The sequence below is a fragment of the Neofelis nebulosa genome, chromosome 1 (genome assembly GCF_028018385.1).
Source record: "Neofelis nebulosa isolate mNeoNeb1 chromosome 1, mNeoNeb1.pri, whole genome shotgun sequence".
NCBI lineage: Eukaryota > Metazoa > Chordata > Mammalia > Carnivora > Felidae > Neofelis > Neofelis nebulosa.
Genome location: NC_080782.1, coordinates 218,369,703 through 218,392,172, shown reverse-complemented (window position 1 = coordinate 218,392,172; position 22,470 = coordinate 218,369,703). Strand labels below are relative to the sequence as shown.

General features: G+C 38.3%; 1 protein-coding gene across 2 annotated transcripts in view; it reads right to left on the bottom strand.

The window, feature by feature from the left end:
* Window positions 1-22,470, bottom strand: part of GTF2F2 (general transcription factor IIF subunit 2) — a 155,496-nt gene that overhangs the window by 23,738 nt on the left and 109,288 nt on the right. For both annotated transcript variants that reach the window (XM_058684905.1, XM_058684896.1), the window contains one exon: window positions 5,497-5,596. In XM_058684905.1, coding sequence (XP_058540888.1) covers window positions 5,497-5,596 — 100 coding nt within the window. The remainder of the gene's footprint in view (window positions 1-5,496; window positions 5,597-22,470) is intronic.

The window sequence follows — 22,470 nt, the reverse complement described above, 5'->3', positions numbered from 1 at the left end:
TTTCTTTTAAACAGTAGCTTTGTACCAGCAATAGCTAATACAACTTAAGGTCCAATACACACGCAAAGGTAAGGATCACTACGTCAGTTATCTTCAACAAGCCTTCAGCCCCAGGCCTCGGGGGTGGTGGCAGCAGGGGACCTACAGGTTACACTTCCAAGAGTCCCCCGCCAGCTGGTTTCCAGCTGGGGCCCTGCCAATGGGAGAATGAAAGGAGGAGGAGGGGAGATTTTTGCTTTTTTGTGTGCGTTTTGTACACCTCCAGCAGCAGCAGCTTCGTCGTCTCTGGTAACTGACGCCCCTCCCCCTTTTCCAACTCCAGCCCTTGGTAAACCATCTGTAACCAATTCCCCACGTTAAATCCCTTCCTGCTGGAATATCTGGAGTTGTTTTTGTTTCCGTGATAGACACTAACTGAATCATCACTGATGACAGGGATGACAAGTCACATTTAAAATGATACTGCTGGGGCGCCTGGGTGGCGCAGTCGGTTAAGCGTCCGACTTCAGCCAGGTCACGATCTCGCGGTCCGTGAGTTCGAGCCCTGCGTCAGGCTCTGGGCTGATGGCTCGGAGCCTGGAGCCTGTTTCCGATTCTGTGTCTCCCTCTCTCTCTGCCCCTCCCCCGTTCATGCTCTGTCTCTCTCTGTCCCAAAAATAAATAAAAAACGTTGAAAAAAAAATAAAATAAAAAAAATAAAATGATACTGCTAATTTCCTTTTTGGAATTCCAGGGCCAAGTTCTTGTCACGTCAGATTACATCATCATTGTTTCTACCTCACACAGTGACTGATAAAGAGGTCATTTTAGATAGAAGCGTCAGTTTTTCCATTTTCTTGTTCACATATATTTGCTTTATTAGTATATTATCTTTACAGGTAACTTTAAAAGCATTTGTTCATTTTTTAACACTGAGTTTAACTAATAATAGGTACTATAATATAAACCTCTGAATTTAGCACCAAACCTAAAAAGCTGAAAGCAAATGAAAATGTGAGGTGCTTGGAAGTACCACTGTCAAACCATCAGTGTTATAAAATTCCTACTCTTCTGCTGAAAAATGACTAGCACAGGGACTGTGTGAGGGTGCTAGGGTCAATCCACAGTATTTCTAAAGCTCAATTTCTTTCCTTTATTACATGAAAAACAAGATAAATACAAGCTCCAATATTTCTCCCCTCACTCAATGGGCCCTCCCGTAAATCCTACTTTGACAAGCCATTATTTCCCAAAGTTTGCTTTTACAAACACTTCAGAGGATGGGGGAAGGTAAATTTAATGTTCAAATGCATACAAAATATAGACTTAAACCAATTCCAAGGTCCCTAATTTTAATATATTACAGTGTCCATTTTGAAGAGGATAACATAATCAGAATCTACAAGTTCTTTTAACACAGAATCATTTTACACAACTCTTTTTTTTCTTTTTCCCCAGAAGACTCTCACAAAATTGGTGTTTCAAAACTTTGAAAAATGTTGACCCACATGAACTGGTTTCAAGTTTCAGAAACGTAATGAAGATGTAAGGTACAAGGAAACCACTTATAGTGAAACCTAACAAGTCATACCTTACAGGTAAGGCAAGAGTTCTCAGGGCCAAGTCTTTCAAGGAAGGAACATTCTAAATTATAATTCTAATCATATATTCTTTTTGGCTCAATAAATGCTTCCTGAATGGCAAGTATGGTAGCTATTATATCCCAGATAGTTTGTGAACTAAAGAAATAAATTTCAATTTAATGCTTAGAATAGCTACATGTACAAAGTGGGAGCTCAAATATTTGGAAGTGATGGGAATCTACCCCCAAAACTGAGAGCACACTGTATATACTGTATGTTAGCCAACTTGACAATAAATTATATTAAAAAAAATTTGGAAATGATTACATATGTGTTCTAGATACAGTTGACCAGGTTTGGACTACATGGATGTTTTCAATAAATAAAATACTGTAAATGTATTTCTCTTCCTTATAAAAGAGAAACTATTTTCATAATAACATTTTCCTTTGTCTAGCTTACTTTATTGTAAGAATATAGTGTATAATACATATAACATTCAAAATATGTGTTAATTCACTGTTTATATGATCAGGAAGGTTTCCAATAAACAGTAGGTTGAGTTTTTGGGGAGTCAAAAGTTATACATGGATTTGAGTGTGGAGGGTGAGGTGGGGGAAGAAGTCAGTGCCCCTAATCCCCACATTGTTCAAAAGTCAACTGTATTTGTAAATTTATCTATGTGCCATAGGTGGGTGGAAAAGGTTCCAGGGGTAAATGCAAGGTGAGTTCTTTCTGATCAAATGCAGTAATATAGTTTTAAAAATATCTATGTCATTTTCCAACCTTTCAGTTTTTGTAGAAAAATTTTTCCTTACATTTATCTTTAAAATTTTATTCAAAGATCCTCAACTGTTACAATGAAATACCAGACTTCATGTTTACGTAGTTCGCTATGCTTGAAATGTTTGAAAACATTTCAACATTATACTGAATTTAAAATTTTTATTGAATGTCTTGATTATATACCCTCTAAGTCATTCTTGTTGAATTATGTTAATGTTTCTCGATCTTCTAAAAAGTCAAAGTCTCCTTCTAATAAAAATAACAAAAGCTTTACACTCTTTCAAGTTTATTTATTTATTTTGAGAGACAGAGCACAAGTAGGGGAGACGGGCAGCGAGAGAGGGACAGAGAATCCCAAGCAGCCTCTGAGCTGTTAGCACAGAGCCCCATTAGGGGCTCAATCTCACAAATGGTGAGATCATGACCTGAGCCAAAAAGCAAGAATCAGAGGCTTTACTGACTGAGCCACCCAGGTGCCCGACAAAAGCTTTATACTCCTATAGTTGATCTTATACTATAATACTGAGGATGTTTTTAAAATCTACATAGGTGCCTCCATTCATTCTGATATACTCCCATGGGGGAAAAGAATGACTAAATATTCAAATAATGCAATGTGATAGATTATAGTCAATCTTTATTTTTATATAAACAAAATCTTTCCAAAGATTACTATATGGCTCATTACTATAACTACATTAGTACAATGACTCACCAATGCTATGACAACCTTAATGAAGGTTGACACCATGAACTGCCACTTAATGTTAAAAAGTCTTAAGGTAGATGTTTTTTATCATTATGTCCCAATAAGAAGTTCAGAATACAATGTATTCATACTTGTACTAAAAAGAAAATAATATAAAAACATCCTAAAAACATGAAATTAGGAATATGTCTTCTATACCTACCAGGTGGATATAGTGCCAGTGCTGCTAAGAATATGAACTTTGATACTAGCAAAGTGCCAGCTCTGATTGATTTTTCTTTTGGTAGGAGATCATCATGGCTAGGTACTAACACTCTTTCCTAGCTTTCTTACTTTTCTTTATTCCAATGAAAAGCTTTACTGCCCACTGTAACAATTCAATCAATTCACACTCATTATGATGATTCCAACAATTCAAGAAGAGTTTATACAGAAGAAAATTAGGATAAAATCATTCTAGCTCCTACCGTCCAAAAATAATGACTATTAAAGTATTTAATCTTAAGTTTGGACACTGGTTTCCAATCTTTGCCTGTCTTAAACAATAGAGAGAAACACTACTGTATATCTAGCTTTGGGTACCTGTCTTTCTATGATACATCCTTAGATACAAGTCTGCTGGGTCAAAGGATATATCCTTTATACACAATATATCCTTTTACACAAATTATCAAACTTCTCTCCAGAAAGGTTAGATCTCCTTATAGGTTATGGAAAGTATGGTCTTTTGTTGTCCTTACTGTGATAAAGAAGAAGCCAGAAAAGTAGACTTTTATTTACGTGTCTCAATCAAGAGACAACATAAAATATCCCTCTTGGATTATCAGACACTGATTCAGCCTGTTCTCTTCTTTTAATTTACGTTTCCCCTAAAGCATAACCAGAGGCTGTGAAATGAAAGCCCGGCTGGATGCAAATGAACTTTGACTTGCTTTACTTAATCCACATAGTGTAGCAATTTTTAAAGTCTGAATGTCTTTAAGAGGAGGCATGTGCACTCCAGTTCATCACAGTCCCTACCATTTCACCTTCAATTTCAGCATTCTGCTCACTGAAGATGCCTAGTTGGCTCTGTAGGCGTTTGCTACCTCTCATGTAAAATAACTCAAATATCATAAAGTAGTGGTTTGACAGATACTAATCTGTGACACCTAAGTCTGTATACTTAAGGCCAGTCTTAAAAAGGGATTCTTTCTTCCTAAATACTGTATATCTAGAGGAATGTTAAGCAACAAAGTAGGACACAAGATATCAACTGTTAAGTATTACTGCCCTTAACTTAGGCTTCACTGTATTTTCAGAAAATCATCACATTTTCCCTTACATCTCCAGTATTTCAAGACCCAAAATCCTTAGCCCTTTTAGTGTTGTTAATGACCTGCAACAACATTTAACAGCATAGCTCCCAAACCAGACTACCTGGGTTCAACGCCTGAACTGGTTAATTAGTGACTTGTGTGACCTCAAGTAAGCTAACCTCTCAGCTTGTATTAGTTACTTCAACTAAAATGAGGACAATAGTAGTAATTGCTTTCTAGGGCAGGTATGAAGACCAAATGCGTTATTACGAAGCACTCAGAACAGCGCCTGGTACACACTATGCATATTACATGTGTGTATATAGCATAGCACAGCATAGCATAGCATAACATAACATGATATATATAGTATACACAAGATATACTTCAATAAAAATGGTTTCCACAAGATATACTTCAATAAAACATATACAGGCAGTCCTCACTTTCCATGTAGTGTGAGACCATAAAAATGCCCATAAAAGTTGAAACTATGCAAAGCAATCTTTTTTTAAAAAAATTTTTTTAAGTTTATTTTTATTTGAGAGAGAGAGAGAAGAAGCAGGGGAGGGGCAGAGAGAGAGGGAGACAGAATCCCAAGCAGGCTCCACACTGCCAGCACAGAGCCTGATGCAGGGCTTGAACCCACAAACCACAAGATTATGATCTGAGCTCAAGTTGAGAGTTGGACGCTTAACCAACTGAACCACCCAGCCTCCCGGAAACTATGCAAAATAATCTTAATAATCAATGGGAGGAATTACCATTGTTGCAAACTTAAAATTTCTTCTCGATACATTAAAAAGTCCCATAAAGGTATAGAAAACTGGGAAAAATCAAACTAATATTAAGTACACTGTAATTTAAAACATTGGAAACACTGAAAAATGAAGTGTTTTATTTCTCTGAAAAATTTATCAAGAGTATTTTGAACAGTGGTTGCCTTCTTCTCATTGTTTAACTTAGGGTACACAGTGAACATCTTCTCCATGTTTGCCAAACTGTCATATTCTTTCCTCAGTCTAGATAACTCAAGCACCTAATAGCAGGTACATGACTGCTAATGTCCTTTTAAAACCTACGAGTCTACAAAACTTAAGAACAAAGATATAACAGAATGAAGATAGACATGAAGACTTACATTGTATTGATGATTAGCAACAGGCTTATAATTAGTTGTCACCACTTTGTCCAGTTGCTGTGATAGCCTTACAGGTTTGGAAGATTCTTCTATTTGCAATCTGAAAAAAAGAAGGCATTGTCAACAAACTTATTTATTAGAGGGAAACCTGAAGAGTTATTTCTATAATTCTTCTTACTCAAGAATACTTAATATATAAAAAAGTAACCTCAGAAGATACATTAAGCCTTAATATAATACTTCAAAAACACACTGAATGTGTATGACAATAATGCAGAAACCTGAACATAGGCTAAACATATAAACCATCTCATAATTCTACAATTTGCTTCTAATTTTACACTGTGTAGTCAAGTCTTAACTATTAAAACCAAAGAAACTAACCAGCTTTAAATTTCTGGGGAAAAAAATCTACCTGTAAAAATGAACTATCTTAATTATATGGCATTAAACTAATCAAGTGATTAATTCAAAATTGTATTCACTCGATAAAAGATAAAGATAAATAGAAAGATAATATGTTGACACTAAGGTCTAATGATTGCTTTATTAGACAGCAAGATATAGAACATTTCCGTCATCAAAGAAACTTCTCTTTGACAACACTGGTATAGAATGCAGCCCTCCATCTAAATTAAAATATAACTCAAAATACCACTTTTGGGAAAAGCTATAAACATATGACTTTAAATACTCTTGTTTAATAGAGCAGGAACTAAAAATAATTTTCATTTAAAATTTCTTTAAAAACACAACTCACAGTATAAAAAGTACCTATTTTTTTTTCAACGTTTTTTTATTTATTTTTGGGACAGAGAGAGACAGAGCATGAACGGGGGAGGGGCAGAGAGAGAGGGAGACACAGAATCGGAAACAGGCTCCAGGCTCCGAGCCATCAGCCCAGAGCCTGACGCGGGGCTCGAACTCACGGACCGCGAGATCGTGACCTGGCTGAAGTCGGACGCTTAACCGACTGCGCCACCCAGGCGCCCCAAAAGTACCTATTTTATAAAATTTTTATTTTATTTCTTGCATGAAGTTATCTATTTGCTTCTGCCTTTTTAAAGTATGGAACACCTAATTACTCAGAAGAATTTAGATACATACCAGTTGCTTTTTTAAATGGAAAAGTTATAAATATTACAGGTTTTGATTTTACTGTGATTCCCGAATTTGATATAGTAATTCCTGTGTTGAAACACACATATTTAAATTCTACCAGTTATTTATAAATCCCAGCATGGAGCATAGAGCCCAATGTGGAGCTTGAACTCATGACACTGGGATCAAGACCTGAGTTGAGGGGTACCTGGGTGGCTCAGTCAGTTGAGCATCTCACTCATGATTTTGGCTCAGGTCATGATTCCAGGGTCATGGGATCAAGCCCTGTGTCAGGCTCCGCACTAGGCACGGAATCTGCCTAAGATTCCTTCTCTCTCCCTCTGCCCCTCTCCCCAACTTGCGTGCTCTAAAATAAAAAACAAAACAAGACCAGAGGTGAGATCAAAAGTCAGATGCTTAACCCACTGAGCCACTCAAGCACCCCAAAATGATTATTTTATGAAGCATAAGAAAAGTACTCTAGAAATATCTTTAGAAACTTACTGTATATATAACCATAAATCATACATACAATGTTACTTTGCTTTTCATGAGCCAAATATACTTCCTACGAACCAGGAAGAAAGTACTAGCTAGAAGTCTAGAAGGGGAGTGTCCACCCAAAGATGGACTTGGGCTTCTATTCCTTCAGTAGCCTCTCAACTGCTCTTGGACAAAGCACCAGCTCTTTCATATGAGTTCATGTCCCTCTGGGATCTAGTCCCTGCTTATCTCTCCAGCTTTATCCACATTCTCTCACATCTGCATCCGACAGCATGCAGCTGTGCCATGACCAGATTTTAGTAGAAGCCTCTGGCTGGCAATCACTCAGCAAGTGTTTACTGGGTGCCTATCTCTGCCAGGCACCGGGTTAGAGGTTGGGAATGCTGCAGTAAAGAACAGACTTGCTACAGTGGAAGACCAGCATTAAACAAATGCTTACCTATAACTCATTAACTGCAGTACTAAAATGGAGCAGGGGACTGGTATTATGACAGCTGATTGCATGATGCTATGAAGTAAATATTAACCCCAGTGTGTGCACTTGAGGGTAAACTAGAGCAGGACTGCTCATGCTTTTGAGAGGTGAGGCAAGGGGCACTTGAGTGGCTCAGTCGGTTGAGCATCCAACTTCGGCTCAGGTCATGATTTCATGGCTCTTGAGTTCAAGCCCCATGTCGGGCTCTGTGCTGACAGTTCAGAGCCTAGAGCCCGGAGCCTGCTTTGGTTTCTGGTCTCTCTCTCTCTCTCTGCCCTTCCCCTGTTCACACTCAGTCTCTCTCTCCTTCAAAAATAAACTTAAAAAAAAAAAAAAAAAAGAGGTGAGGCAAAAAGACTGGGTGGAAATGACTCCTCCGAGCAGAGAAGACGTCTCGAAGTGACTAAGAGAAAAAAATGATTGAAGACAGGTGTAGGGATGTTTACAAAGGGTTAGAACTAGGTATGTATTACCCCTTGCGGGGGGGGGGGGGGGGGGGGGAGGGGAGGGGGAAATCACGTAGCAGCCTGTTTCTGAAAACCTTTGTGTTCTAATCCTAGCCCTATCCTTACCGGAATCAGTTCTCAGGGGTTTGGCCTCTGTTAAATGGTAATCTATCTGTTATGCTGCCACCAAATTGTCTTCCCTGTTTCAATCATTGCACTCCATAATTTGATCTTATGAGACATTCAAGGAGGGAGGCATGTACTAGCTCCTTCCTCCCACATTAAATGATTGTTCCCATTACTTCACAATTTGAAAATTCCTTGGGGTTTCAGTTTGTTTAGGTAAGTGTATCTTTATAAGTAGTAACTTATTCCTGTCATACTCTTACACTTGAATTTATTTGCAGGCACTGCATTCTGATTCAGGTTCAGGTGGCATACTTTCCTTTCAATTCTAGTGCAACAGCTCTAAAAGCCAATGCTGTCATCCACAGAGGGTCATGCCGTTTTTATCCTCAAAGTATTTCATCTCTTAAATATAGAAAGGAAAACAGTGAATTAACTTTTTAAAAATAAAGAACTCATATAAAATCTTAACCTTCCTATTATGTATTTAAAATGTCAACTTCAAGGGTTTTAATTAAAAGGGGGTATCTTATGATTTAAGACTCAAAACGTTAATCTAGGCACTGAAAATATAACATATTTTTAAAGAACTAAGTCTTAAAATACTTTAATAAACCCGAATAATTTAAAATAGGTTGGCAGGTTCTTTACCGAACATAAATAAATTCATCTAACATTATCTCATGAAGTGTTGAAACAATTTGCAACTCCATTTCACCACTGAACAATGCACTTAATTAAACATCAGGGACCTCAACATGCCTTCAAAGTCTTGGTTTATCTTTTTTTTTTGCACAAAATAACATAATTTGGAAATATTTGGTTTGCAAGGTTGAACAGCAAAGTACACACAGAGGTTGTGGGCTGGACTGAGAGCAAAGTAAGAGCTTCAATGTCCTAGAGACTTAAAAAAAAAATGGGTGTTAACTTTTTTCAGGAAAATTTTAAATATGGTGTTATTTTAAAGAAACTGGAACAGAAAAAGCATATCCTGTGATCATTTAGATGCAGGCAGGCCTTGTTTTACTTTTGTTTTATAAACCATTAAAAAAATACTTATTAGTGCTAATTACTATCACTTCAGGACAATTTTGAATATAGTACTTCCATTCTTAGAAAGCTCAATTACTAGTCTTTCTGGAATTATTAGCTAAAGAGCCATTTTTACCTCTTACTTCTTCCCATCAAATTAAAAGGTCAAAGGCCACATGACCTAAGAGCTGAAATACTAACAAAACAGTAATAACTATAACAAGTAACAATAAACACCTAAAAGGCGCTTACTACGCACTGGAAACAGTGTTAAAAGCTTTATCTACATCACCTCCATCTCACTGTTTCTTCATAGTATGCAAAAATAGAACTGGAACTCAGATCCTTTTTTTTCTTTTACTCCAGGTTTCAAGCAGTTAATTTATAGTCCCTCACAGTATACAGTCCCTTCTATACAGTCTCCCAAAAGGCCAGATAGCAGAATAAAATCTCTAATTAAAATTTTGTTGAGTTTAGTTCAAAATAAGTAATTCTCCTTGACACTCATCAACCTGCCTGCAACAAGCCCAAACACACACACACACACACACACACACACACACACACGCTCCTTTTCAACACTGAAAAAAAGACTCCTATTAAGTTAATGTCACAAGTCATTAGGCTACAATCATGGTCCATAATCAATCACCCTTATCACTTAAAGATCTCCTTCATTATATTTTATATAGATTTATGTACTATGCTGGGGATCGATTTTCACATTATTTAGTGTATTTCTGAAATATAAAATCCATGTTAAAAATATAAGAACAGTAGCGTAAGCATCTCCAAAATAATTTAAAAGATGAACACTGGCAGATTGGGGAAGAGAAGTCTATAAATTTTAGTCAACAGATCCTCTATTCACTCTCCTTGGGAAGTACAGTGCTTCCCTTATTAAAGTAACAATAAATATTTGTTAAGCAAATGAAGAAATGACACCATTATTGGACAGTTAGATCATGCAGGGCAAGAACCACATTAAGAAATCCCACATTAATGCTTGATTTGATAGATGCAGACTATTTTCATGACTAAGTGGAAAACCCTAAGTAACACCACCTTGGCTAATCTGGTTATCAACCGTAGAATTAAACAACTACAAAAAAAAAAAAAAAGAAAAAAAACAAACACTGAACAACAAAGTGTTTCCACCAGCAGCTGCCAATGTAGGAGTCATTTGTGTTACAGCTGTATTTGATTGCAACTTATGCTATTCTTAAAATGACAGGTTTCATAAAAGGAGGTGTATTTTCTAAGATTTTTATTTCATTTTTAAAAGGAGAAAGTAAGGGGTGCCGGGGTGGTTCAGTCGGTCGAGCATCTGACTTTGGCTCAGGTTATGATCTCGCAGTCTGTGAGTTCGAGCCCCACACTGGACTCTGCTGTTGGCTCAGAGCCTGGAGCCTGCTTTGGATTCTGTGTCTCCCTCTCTCTCTGTTCCTCCCCAGCTCACACTCTGTCTCTCTCTCAAAAGTAAAGATTAAATTTTTTTTTAAATAAAATAAAATAAAATAAAAGGAGAAAGTAAGCAGTGAAAGAGGTAAACAGTGCCTCTAAGCGGGGAGAAGGAGGCTGACATTTGCAGGGTGAGAGAAAGAAGGATCTCAAGGCAAGGAGAAGCAGGAATAGCAGTGGAGCACCAGAAGCGTCTATGAGCGAGAGCACATACATTTGGCCCAACGTCAGATAACCAAAGGGAAGTTTCAGAAGAAAGCCCAGCTTGGGAACAGGCAAACAGAAGGCTGGGAGAAAGGCCAGGTGAGGTAATAACCAGGTGCACCCTGAGCTGATTTACTAATATGAAAGGTTCTGGTGACATTTAACACAGTCCACTTATAGGAAGTTTTAAATATTCTGAGAATAGGAGAGGGAGAGCTTCTTGGAGGACCAGAGTAATGGAGTTATATCGTTACCTGGCAGGGCTGTTCAAAGGATTAAAGAGAGTAAATATGAAATTAAATAATTTAAGTGTCCCTTACAAATATTTACTATTCGTAAGCTTTATGAAAACACAAACCTTCCTTGTGTTCCTAGGGCCTAGAATAGGCCTGCAGGATAATTGTGTTGAATAACAAGTGAGAAGATAAAAGATGAGAATAAAAGTTTTAGGCTGCATTCAATCAGGAATGGTAATCTGGTTGTCAAATCATGAGATCTGCAGGAATATATCTAACATTTAGATCTGACATTTAAGAGAATAGGCTTAATAGGTTTAATTTTCACTCTGCAGGAAACAGACACTCCATATCTACTTACACCGTCTAATACAGTAGCCACTAGCAAAATACAATTATTTAAATTAATTTAAATTAAAACTTAGCTCCCCAGGCACACCAACCACATTTTAAGCACTCAATAGGTACATGTGGCTGTTGGCCTACATAGTGGACAACATAGAGACAGAACACTTCTCTCACGGCAGAAAGTTCAACTGGAGAATCACAAAGTCAAATCTCTACAGAAGCTTGTCCAGTGGAGTAGGAAGCACCAGTGAGAGCTAGGGGCTGTGGTGAACTGGAAATAGAGCACATGCTCCATCCTCAGTGGGCAGTAAGTCCTTAGCACTTACTTGTTAGTCTGTAGGAATACAAGCAGAGTATTACCAGATCTTCCAATTACTCAAGAAAACGCAGTCAGATTTTTAAGTGAAAGCATTTATTAAACAGTGCCAACTAATTCAATTTTTATAAAGGGCAAACCCTTCCCCTCCCCAAACGAAAACAAAACCCTCAATACCAAAAAACACATATACTAGCTCTACCAGGCCACGAGTTAGCAGCCCTCAAACATCTATATCCCAGGGGTTTTGTTTGCTTTTTGGAAGCAAAACAGCAGCAAAGAATTAAGAATTCTTTACTAGAAGCCGGGAAGTCATGACACAAGTAATAACCACTTGCATAAAGACACCAGTTTTGTTGAAGGACCAGCCATTCCCTCCACCTCCAATCCCACGCCCCTATCCTAAGGAGAATCCGGGAGCTGGCTGAGATGCTCTCCTAGATTGTTGCTAAGGGAGTGCATTCCAGCCAGTAAGCAGACTAACAATCGAAAAATATCTCCTAAACAATACAGAAATTAGACAGTTTTCGGCTCTTTATAAAACTAGCAATTTCATATGATTCAACCTAACCGCTCCTGCTAAATGACAGGCTTAACACTGAGTTGAATTCTTTTACACGAGAAAAGAATTCAAATCGCTAATTAAGTCCCAGCATAATGGTGACTTACCCATGATCATACCGTTTGTCAGAAGCAGGGCGGGGGGTAGGGGGGAATGTATGATACCTTGTCCAGGGCTCTTCACCTGTATCACAATTACATCTTAAATATAATGAAACAACCCAGATGTCTTTTTGAGTTGATAAGCATATACTGTCCCAATTTAAAATGTTTATAGCTATTTGAGAAAATATCCTATGTCCCAAAATATGTCCATTACATTAGCTAGCAAGGTACTCAGAAGGGGCCTACACTCCTCAAGGAATGATGACTCACACTTGGACTTTGTTTTCTCCTAGATTCTGGTTAGAAACAACAGTCACTGACAAGCTTTTGGTATGTGTTGAGTAAGGTAAAATAAATGACTGTTAGTGTAATGAAGACATTTTGTAAGGATCTTGTTCTTGTTTTCTAAATTACTGCCTAATTTCTATTTTTCACTGAAACACTACAAGACTGTCAATCTATTATCAAATTTTCACTGCTCCAGGAAGAGTGTGTCACCAGCATTTCAGAGAGTATCTATCGCTGCTAAACAGTACAAAGTCTCCACTCGACAGTCCAAAATATAAATATCTTGCCTCCTGCCAAAACATTTCCACTATCTTACATAGTTTATCCTTTCATATTCTTTCCTTATGTAATATATTTATTATCTTAAACTTGAAGGCAAGTTCATCCAGGGGATACCTTTAACTTAAGCAGTAGCATTACTTCTAAGTCACCAGAGCTCTGGTTGAATGCAAGTACAAAAGACACCCAAACTGTTGTAGGAAGGGGGCCAGGAAGACAGCGCACACAACAACAACAACAACAACAACAACAACAACTTCTTATGAATCTAGAAAACAATAGGATGTCTAAGGTTTGCATTGCTTGAAGATTTTGTTCAAATAATTATAAACTATGGTCACTTGCAACTTATCCATTATAATTTTTTTTTCCTTTAGTCTAAGTTAGGCATGCTTTTTTAATACCATCTCATGAAAGTAAATTTCTTTTCACCTTGGAAAGTTTGGATTTCAATTTAAGCGTGTGATGGGGAAGCAGGAAGCAGGCAGAAAGGAAAGAGGGGACAGAAGGGAGGATAGCTTTTATTGGGAGAAATCCTCTGCTACTTACACTTTTTTTTTTTTTAATGATTATTTATTTTTGAGAGAAAGACACACACAGAGTGCGAGTGGGGGAGGGGCAGAGAGACAGGGAGACACAGAACCCAAAGCAGGCTCTAGGCCCCATGCTCTCAGCACAGAGCCAGATGCAGGGCCTGAGCCCACGAGCCACAAGATCATGACCCGAGCCAAAGTCAGCGCTTAACTGACTGAGCCACCCAGGTGACCCTGCTTATACTTTTCCTTTTAATCATATACTCTAGTCACTATTTTAGTACAGGCAAAAAGTAGAAATATATGAGGGGAAAAGAAAAGGTTACCTAAGCAGGGACCATTTATTACTTTTCAATACAAGATCAAAAACTAGCTACTCTTCCTATGGTAGAAGTGAAATTATCCTAAACTTCAATGGATGGTGAGTGACAAAAATAATTCTACTTCATTCTTTAAGAACTTTTCATTTTAGGGGCGCCTGGGTGGCTCAGTCGGTTGAGTGACCGACTTCAGCTCAGGTCATGATCTCACGGTTTGTGAGTTCGAGCCCCACGTTGGACTCTATGCTGCCTGCTCCGGATTCTGTGTCTCCCTCTCTCTCTGCCCCTCCCTTGCTCATGCTCTGTCTCTAGCTCAGAAATAAATGAACATTAAAAAAAAAATTTTTTTTTTTTTTAAAAGAACTTTTCATTTTAGGGGCGTTTGGGTGGCTCAGTTGGTTAAGCATCCAACTCTTGATCTTGGCTCAGGTCGCATCTCATGGTTTGTGGGATGGAGCCCTACACTGGGCTCTGTGCTGATAGTGTGCAGCCAGCTTGCAATTTTCTCTCTCCCCCTCTCTCTGCATCTCTTTCTCTCTCTCAAGATAAATAAACATTAAAAAAACCCAAAACGTTTCATTGTATTTCCCTTCTTCCAACTCCAGTGAAAGCAAAAAGCCTAAATAATTTGGTACAGTTCCCAGGGGTGTGGTCAAAAGCTTACCTATCAAAAGGTCCACTAATATTTATAACTCAATATTCAAAAGAGCAACAAAGAACTATCTTTTGTATTCAGATTCATACAAATATCTTGCATTAAAAAAAATTTGAGAATAAAATCAAATCTTTGGCATTTGCAAGACCTTGAACAATGCTTAGCCTAAAAAGAATGTACCATACCATGCATGATATGGTAAGATCTGAAACCAGACTCCAATTTTAAGTTCTAGTCCTACCACCAGGTCTGACCTAGGACAAGTTAGTCAACCTCTTTGACACCTTTGTGACTTTGTGGGGAAAAACTGAGGATTATAACAACAGAAATAAGGGAGATAATCTTTACAAAACACTTCGAATAGCCATTCGACAGTATGCATTCAGTACATGGTAGCTATTATTGTAATTACTGTTATTACTCAAGTAACTACACTGAACAGAAATGTATGGGAGTTATTTGAAGACAACTTTTAATAATTATCTGATTTAGCAATTTGAATTTAAAGCCAAGACTTAGGGAATCTGTGTTTATCCTTTATTTATTCTAATAGGAGACATTTGGCTACATCAGATTAAAAGCACTTTCTTTGATCTCCTCTGATGTTTTCAAGGATAAGAAAATTTCTTCCTTTTTAAAAATTTTTTTTTTTAACGTTTATTTATTTTTGAGACAGAGAGAGACAGAGCATGAACGGGGGAGGGGCAGAGAGAGAGGGAGACACAGAATCGGAAGCAGGCTCCAGGCCCTAAGCCATCAGCCCAGAGCCCGACGCGGGGCTCGAACTCACGGACGGCGAGATCGTGACCTGAGCTGAAGTCGGCCGCTTAACCGACTGAGCCACCCAGGCACCCCAAGAAAATTTCTTCCTAAATGCCATTCGGCTGCAGGTAACATATGTAATGCTCACAGAAGTGCTAATTAAAAAAACTAATTAGGAGTGCTTGGGTGGCTCAGTCGGTTAAGTATCTGACTCTTGGCTTCAGCTCAGGTCATGATCTCATGCTTCCTGAGTTTGAGCCCTGCATCTGGCTCTGAGCTGACAGCACACAGCCTGCTTGGGATTCTTCCTCTCTTTCTCTCTCTCTCAAAAGAAATAAACGTTGGGGCGCCTGGGTGGCGCAGTCGGTTAAGCGTCCGACTTCAGCCAGGTCACGATCTCGCGGTCTGTGAGTTCGAGCCCCGCGTCAGGCTCTGGGCTGATGGCTCGGAGCCTGGAGCCTGTTTCCGATTCTGTGTCTCCCTCTCTCTCTGCCCCTCCCCTGTTCATGCTCTGTCTCTCTCTGTCCCAAAAATAAATAAAAAACGTTGAAAAAAAATTTTTTAAAAGAAATAAACGTTGAAAAATAAAAATAAAAAAATAATTATAACCTAACCACAGCATCAAAAGACATACAAATATTGTAGCTTACAGTTTTGGGTAACTATGCATCTGATTTTTAAAATTCACTGAATTAGGGGCGCCTGGGTGGTTCAGTTGGTTAAGTGTCCGACTTCAGCTCAGGTCATGATCTCACAGTCCGTGAGTTCAAGCCCTTAGTCGGGCTCTGTGCGGACAGCTCAGAGCCTGGAGCCTGCTTCAGATTCTGTGTCTCCCTCTCTCTCTGCCCCGCCCCTGCTCATGCTTTGTCTCTCTCTCAAAAATAAATAAAAACATTAAAAAAAAAAAACTATTAAGATTCACTGAATTATTAGATGTAGTCAAATATTTTTGGATTTCATCTTTAGGGCACTCAAATCAATGTCTCATATATGACTTCCAACCAGTAGTGACTAGAATATGTATCTAAGTTGAACAAAAGTAGAAAACTACATTTGAGCAGAACATCGCTTTAAGTTATACAGAAAATTCATAACCATTCTTAAACTAAGTCTCAAAAATTATCTTTCCCTGTCTTCCTCATTATATGATTCAAGGAGGTTTTATAATTTTCTTCCCAGAGGACAGGGCCATCTTTAGAAAAACTGCAAGGTGGGTACAAATGCATGGAGTAACTGTTTTATTCCTCACCTTCCCTTCATTGTGTCTATTTTACTTTGGCTAGTGTCCCTGTTTTTCCTCCTTGACCTTTTTAGTTGTTTTTCTCTCTATCTTCTATCTAGAGATTATTATTTCAAATACATTATTTTACCCCAATGACCAATAGGCAAATGCCTCAGGAAATATTAAGCAATAACACTTAGGCCCCTTTCTACCCTGTAACCCCTAAGGATTCATTTAGATTTTCATATCTGAAAGCATGCTGTGCCCAACACTTACCTATAATGACCCTCATAAACTTCTGTGCATGCAGTGGGTTAATTTAGCATTTAGCAATCTTCCTGACACCACCATTTTACTCATGCAACTCGGGTTTCACCATCTATTTCTTCTCCCAGATTACTTAGGAAAACAGAACATGAGTTTTGCCTAAGTACTAGTTCTAGAGAGTCCTGCTGCTTAAAGGCTCCCCCTACCAGCTAAGTAATGGACTTCAGCCTTCTGCTTCCCAGCAGATTCCCCACGTACAGAGTTGAATGACTCAGAGGAATGACTGGATGAGAGCTGTAGGCCAAGCAGTCACCATGGCAGTTCAGTGTGATATACTAGGGAACTGCCAAGCCCTTGAATATTCTCGAATCACATCATACACGTCTTTTTTTTTTTTTTTTTTTAACATTTATTCATTTTTGAGAGACAGAGTCACAGCGTGAGCGGGGGAGAGGCAGAGGAAGAGAGGGAGACACAGAATCCAAGCAGGCTCCAGACTCTGAGCTGTCAGCAGAGACCCTGACGCGGGGCTTGAACTCACAAACCATGAGACCATGACCTGAGCTGAAGTCGGATGCTTAACTGACTGAGCCACCCAGGCGCTCCACATCATATACATCTTGATTGAAAATATTTAAAAAGAAAGTATTTAATAGGATGCAAAAGTTCTCTCTTTTCATTAAAGACTGAAATGTATTTATTAGTTTAAGGCTGCAATGTGATTTTAAGAGCTTCAAGTCTCACATAGGTTTTACTTTTGTGGATAAAATTCTTTTTTTTTTTCTTTTTTTTTTTATTTATTTTTTTGGGACAGAGAGAGACAGAGCATGAACGGGGGAGGGGCAGAGAGAGAGGGAGACACAGAATCGGAAACAGGCTCCAGGCTCCGAGCCATCAGCCCAGAGCCCGACGCGGGGCTCGAACTCACGGACCGCGAGATCGTGACCTGGCTGAAGTCGGCCGCTTAACCGACTGCGCCACCCAGGCGCCCCTGTGGATAAAATTCTTTAAAAACTAAAAGAAAGGGGCACCTGGGTGGCTCAGATGGTTAAGCCTCCAACTCTTGATTTCAGCTCAGGTCATGATCTCATGGTTTAGGAGATTGAGCCCTGCGTTAGGTTCTGTGCAGACAGCATGAAGCCTGCTTGGGCTTCTCTCCCCGCCAACCTCTGCCCATACCCCCGCTCACGCACATGTGTGTGCTCTCTCTTTTAAAATGAATAAGCTTTAAAAAAAAAAAAAAAAAAGGCAGTCGTTACAGAGGCCTGTATATTAAAAAAAAAAAAAAAGACAAAAAACTAACAGAAAAATTGTTAGAAATTGCCATTAATATAATAAAAGCAACTCCGTTTCATAACAGAAAAACTAATAACGCTTTTACGTTCACCATTTTGATAAAGTGCTGGGAATAATTATTACACTAAGATTTTCTCTTTTCACAACTTTGTCTGTTCATGTTGCCAGTCCTCTCAGTAGACATTCAACTCCATCTACTATTTTGAAAGCTCCCCAAACTGCTTATCCACTGACTGATAAATAGGATTCGGGTTTGGTATTATTTGGTGGGGAATTCTACAACAGACAGAAAGTTCCCTGTCCATAATGCAAATTTTCTTTTACATAAAACCGATGGACAGATTTACTAAGAACCGAGTCTATCATTTTATGAGTATAACACAAATTTTTTCTTGCTATTAATAGAGGGAGGAAAGCATTATAGAAATGTTTTAATCTGGTTTTTCTAAATACATAAAATACCACCCGGTTCAATTTATACCTCGGATTTTTATAACTGGTCTCAGTACAAAGACAACACACTTGCATACAGGAAAAGGGTTTCTAAACAACATGGGAGTGAAAACATTCCTGATGCTTTATGGATTTAGACTCTGTGTGTTATTTTATTTGCACCGTTAGCTCTACTTGAAAGCAGCTTCGTCTTATAGTCACCTATTTAATAGCCTATAATTCCCACAAAATATTAGGGATATCAGGCTATTCTTCATGTAGCTCTGATTAGTCACAGAACAACTGCTATTATGGGCCCAAAACAAATGTACAAAAACGTTTTCTGCATCATCAACGTGCAGAGATGATACAAATTATTACACAGGCCATGATGCTTATTTGAGAGTGATGCACAAAATCCACTTCTTTTGATATGATAAGCTGGGCAATTTATCTTTGTAAATGTCACTCTGGTAGACCTCTTTGGTGAGGGGGAATATCAGTAAAAGGATGATGAGGATGAATACCAGTAAGAAATCATAAACTCCTATCTATATTATTTTTTCCTTTGCGGTAATGGTTCTATACAAGCTCTTTTCCCCAGTTCCCTCTAGTGAAAGCCAGCTGTGTCCATGGAACAGTCCAAGGTAACACACTCAAATGGCAACCAATCCTATGACTTTGGTTTCCTAGCACTGAGTTAGGCAGGAACAAATGAAAAAATATGTATGTATGTACATATATGTACGTACATATTTGGATGAACACATTTTAAAACACACCCATGTTATATTCCTCCCAGCTCAATATTTAGAGCCAAGAAAGAAATGAATAGGATCTGAGCTTGCTGTATTTTTATACAGATCAAAATGAGACTATAGATGACTAAAGGGAAGTGGGTGTCTGTGGGTTTAATTCATACACGAAGTAGGGGTTAAAGTATGGAGTATGTTTGATAAAAGCAATTTAGATGTGAAATGAACTTGGTGGTTTAAGTGAGCCTTTACATCTTTTATAACAGATGGTACAGCAACAATCTTTACATCATTTAAGATTAAATCACATTCTTGAAACTATGAACTCTATCACCACGAACAAGCTACACTATTTTCTCCAAATAACGTATACTAGAGAATGTGTATTTTCTGTAAGGTGCGAGTTAATACTACGTGATTTCTGAAGCAAACACATTTTTTTTTAACGTTTTAATTTATTTTTGAGACAGAGAGAGACAGAGCATGAATGGGGGGGGGGGGGGCAGAGAGAGAGGGAGACACAGAATCAGAAGCAGACTCCAGGCTCTGAGCCATCAGCCCAGAGCCCGAGGCAGGGCTCGAACTCACGGACCGCGAGATCGTGACCTGAGCTGAAGTCGGACACTTAACCGACTGAGCCACCCAGGCGCCCCTGAAGGAAACACATTTTAAAAATGAAAATAAATTTATGTAACTGTTACTTTAAGTAGTGACTAAAGGAACTTAAAGTGGATGTGTAGAAGGGGAAATGAATGAAGTAATGTAGTTCAAAGAGGCTGACCTATCAGAAATCAGACAATGAAAGATGGGAAAAAATGACTGGGACAAGAAGTCCTTCCAGTTTTCATATTTGTTATACTATAAATTTAAGGCTTATAACCAGAATTATTTAAAATAGTTTAAAGCTAAGCACCCAAGATTATCAAGCAGCCCCAACTGCTAACCTTCAGATCAATTCCTTTGACTCCTAAAAATATTTAGGTTAGGGATTAAATAAGCTGCTTATGGTGATAGAAGCAGTGTTTCTCTAGCCAGTCACTGTGATATATACTGCAAGTATGAATCATTCTTCCAAATTAAAATTTCTATGATCCTATGACTACGTGATGAGTGCCAACAGAATACACCAGTGGGATCAAACAACTTCTATTCAGCAAATTTAAAAATTCCATTCTGCAAAATTTCAGTTGCCTCTAAGTAGAAATCAGCATTATTAGCTGCGTATCACGTCAAGCTGTAAGAAACTACCCAGGCATACACTAACCAAAACACTGTTGCTATGGTGACTAAGCAAATATAGCAAATGGCTACTTCATTAGCGACTCCATGAAACTATAAATGCTGGAATAATAGATGGGAAATGTCTGACTGTATGTGGCCACCAACGTGTGCTGAGACTCAGAATTTTTGAAAAGATAAGGTAAATTTCAATATGCTATTTTAGCAACTTTCAAAAAATTAAGAAGAGAGATTCTGGTGCTAATTAAAACCAAATCAAGCTGGGGCGGCGGGGGGGCAGGGGGGGGTGGGATTACAGAAGGAGTGGTAAGGCTCAAGGGAGAGTACTCCATTTAGGACCAGCTGCTGTGATGCAGATATTGATATTAGAGACCGCGAGTCATTTAGACTGTCCTTTAGGACAGCAAAGCGAGAAAGAAGGACTCCCTATTGATTCACTCTAGGAGACTTTCTACTGTGAATGGGGTTGCAGGCCATATGGTCTCACTTTCTCTCCATCAAGAGGATGAATAGAGGGGTTGAAAGAATTCTTCACATGGTTCAACTTGGAAGAATTCAAACTACTCTTACTCCAACCTCATAAAAACAAAGGCTATAAACTAAAAAAACCCCAAATGCTTTTTCCTCCACTCATAAATTTACACCGCCACTAAGAACGTTTAGTTAACACTAACTGTATATGGACTAACCAAATATATGCTTATATTTTAGTATCTACTGAATGTTATTAGTTATGTTGATGTCATCTTGTTATAAAAATGTCAGTTATGGTACATAATCACATTAGTTATATAAATGATGCTAGTTACACTGTGACCTTTTTTGAAAATTTGTATTTATTTATCTTGAGAGAGAGCATGTGTGCATGCTCCACATTATGATCTTCTGATGACACATTACCACAAAAATAAAGTCCTAGTTGGTTGAGTGTCTGACTCTTGATTTCGGCTCAGGTCATGATCTCGTGAGATCAACCCTCGTGTCAGGCTCTGTGCTAACGGCACAGAGCCTGCCTGAGACGCTCTCCGTTTCTCCCTGCCCCACTCCTGTTCTCTCTCAAAACAAATAAACAAACATTAAAAAAAAAGTCCTAGTTCAAAGTAAGGTATTACAATTGTAAGACATTTAGCTAGTTATGTATAGCACATTGTTATGAACAATTATAGCAGCTTAAGACAGACAAGTACATTGGCAATACTGGCTCAAGTTAGTTTAGTTTTTTGCTTTTTTTTTTTTTTTAAGCAAAACTACCATTACGAGTAAAAAAGCAATATACAAAACTGTCTGACTTCTATTAAATATTAAATGCGATGCCTGTTTCTGTCTTGCTTTGATCAGTATAAACATCAGCGTGTAAAAGCCGTACTTACTAAGTACCTCAACTTGTCTTCCCAAATTTCTATTAGGATCTTCTAATCCTCGGGACTTGGGCACACTACACAATAGACTCTTTTACTTCTATCTGAAAGGCTTTCTCATCAGCACTGCTTAAGACATACAAATGCATATTAGAATTACCTCTCCTACCATACTCAAGCACCCAACCACACACACATTGCCATTATTAAACTTTTACTACAATTTATTAATGTATCTATCTTACCTTCCTTGTCAAAATGTACAGTTCAAAACAGTACTTAATTACGTGTTCTATTCCTATTTTTTCTTAAATGTTTTCTCTATTTTTGAGAGAGTGAGTGAGCACAAGGGGGGGAAAGGGCAGAGAGAGGGAGACAGAGGATCCGAAGCAGGCTCTGTGCTGACAGCAGAGAGTCTGATATGGGGCTCAAGGCTGTGAACCATGAGATCATGACCTGAGTTGAAGTCAAGAGCTAGACACTTACCTGACTGAGAGCTACCCAGATGACCTGTTCTATTTCTAAAACAAAGAGATGACCAAAAAAAATTCCATACATCACTATGTTTGCTCTTCTGACCCGGTTCCTTTCTGCCCTTCAACATTTTGATGTTTACACATAAATCTCTTTCTCACCCCATCTTCATTCTTCCT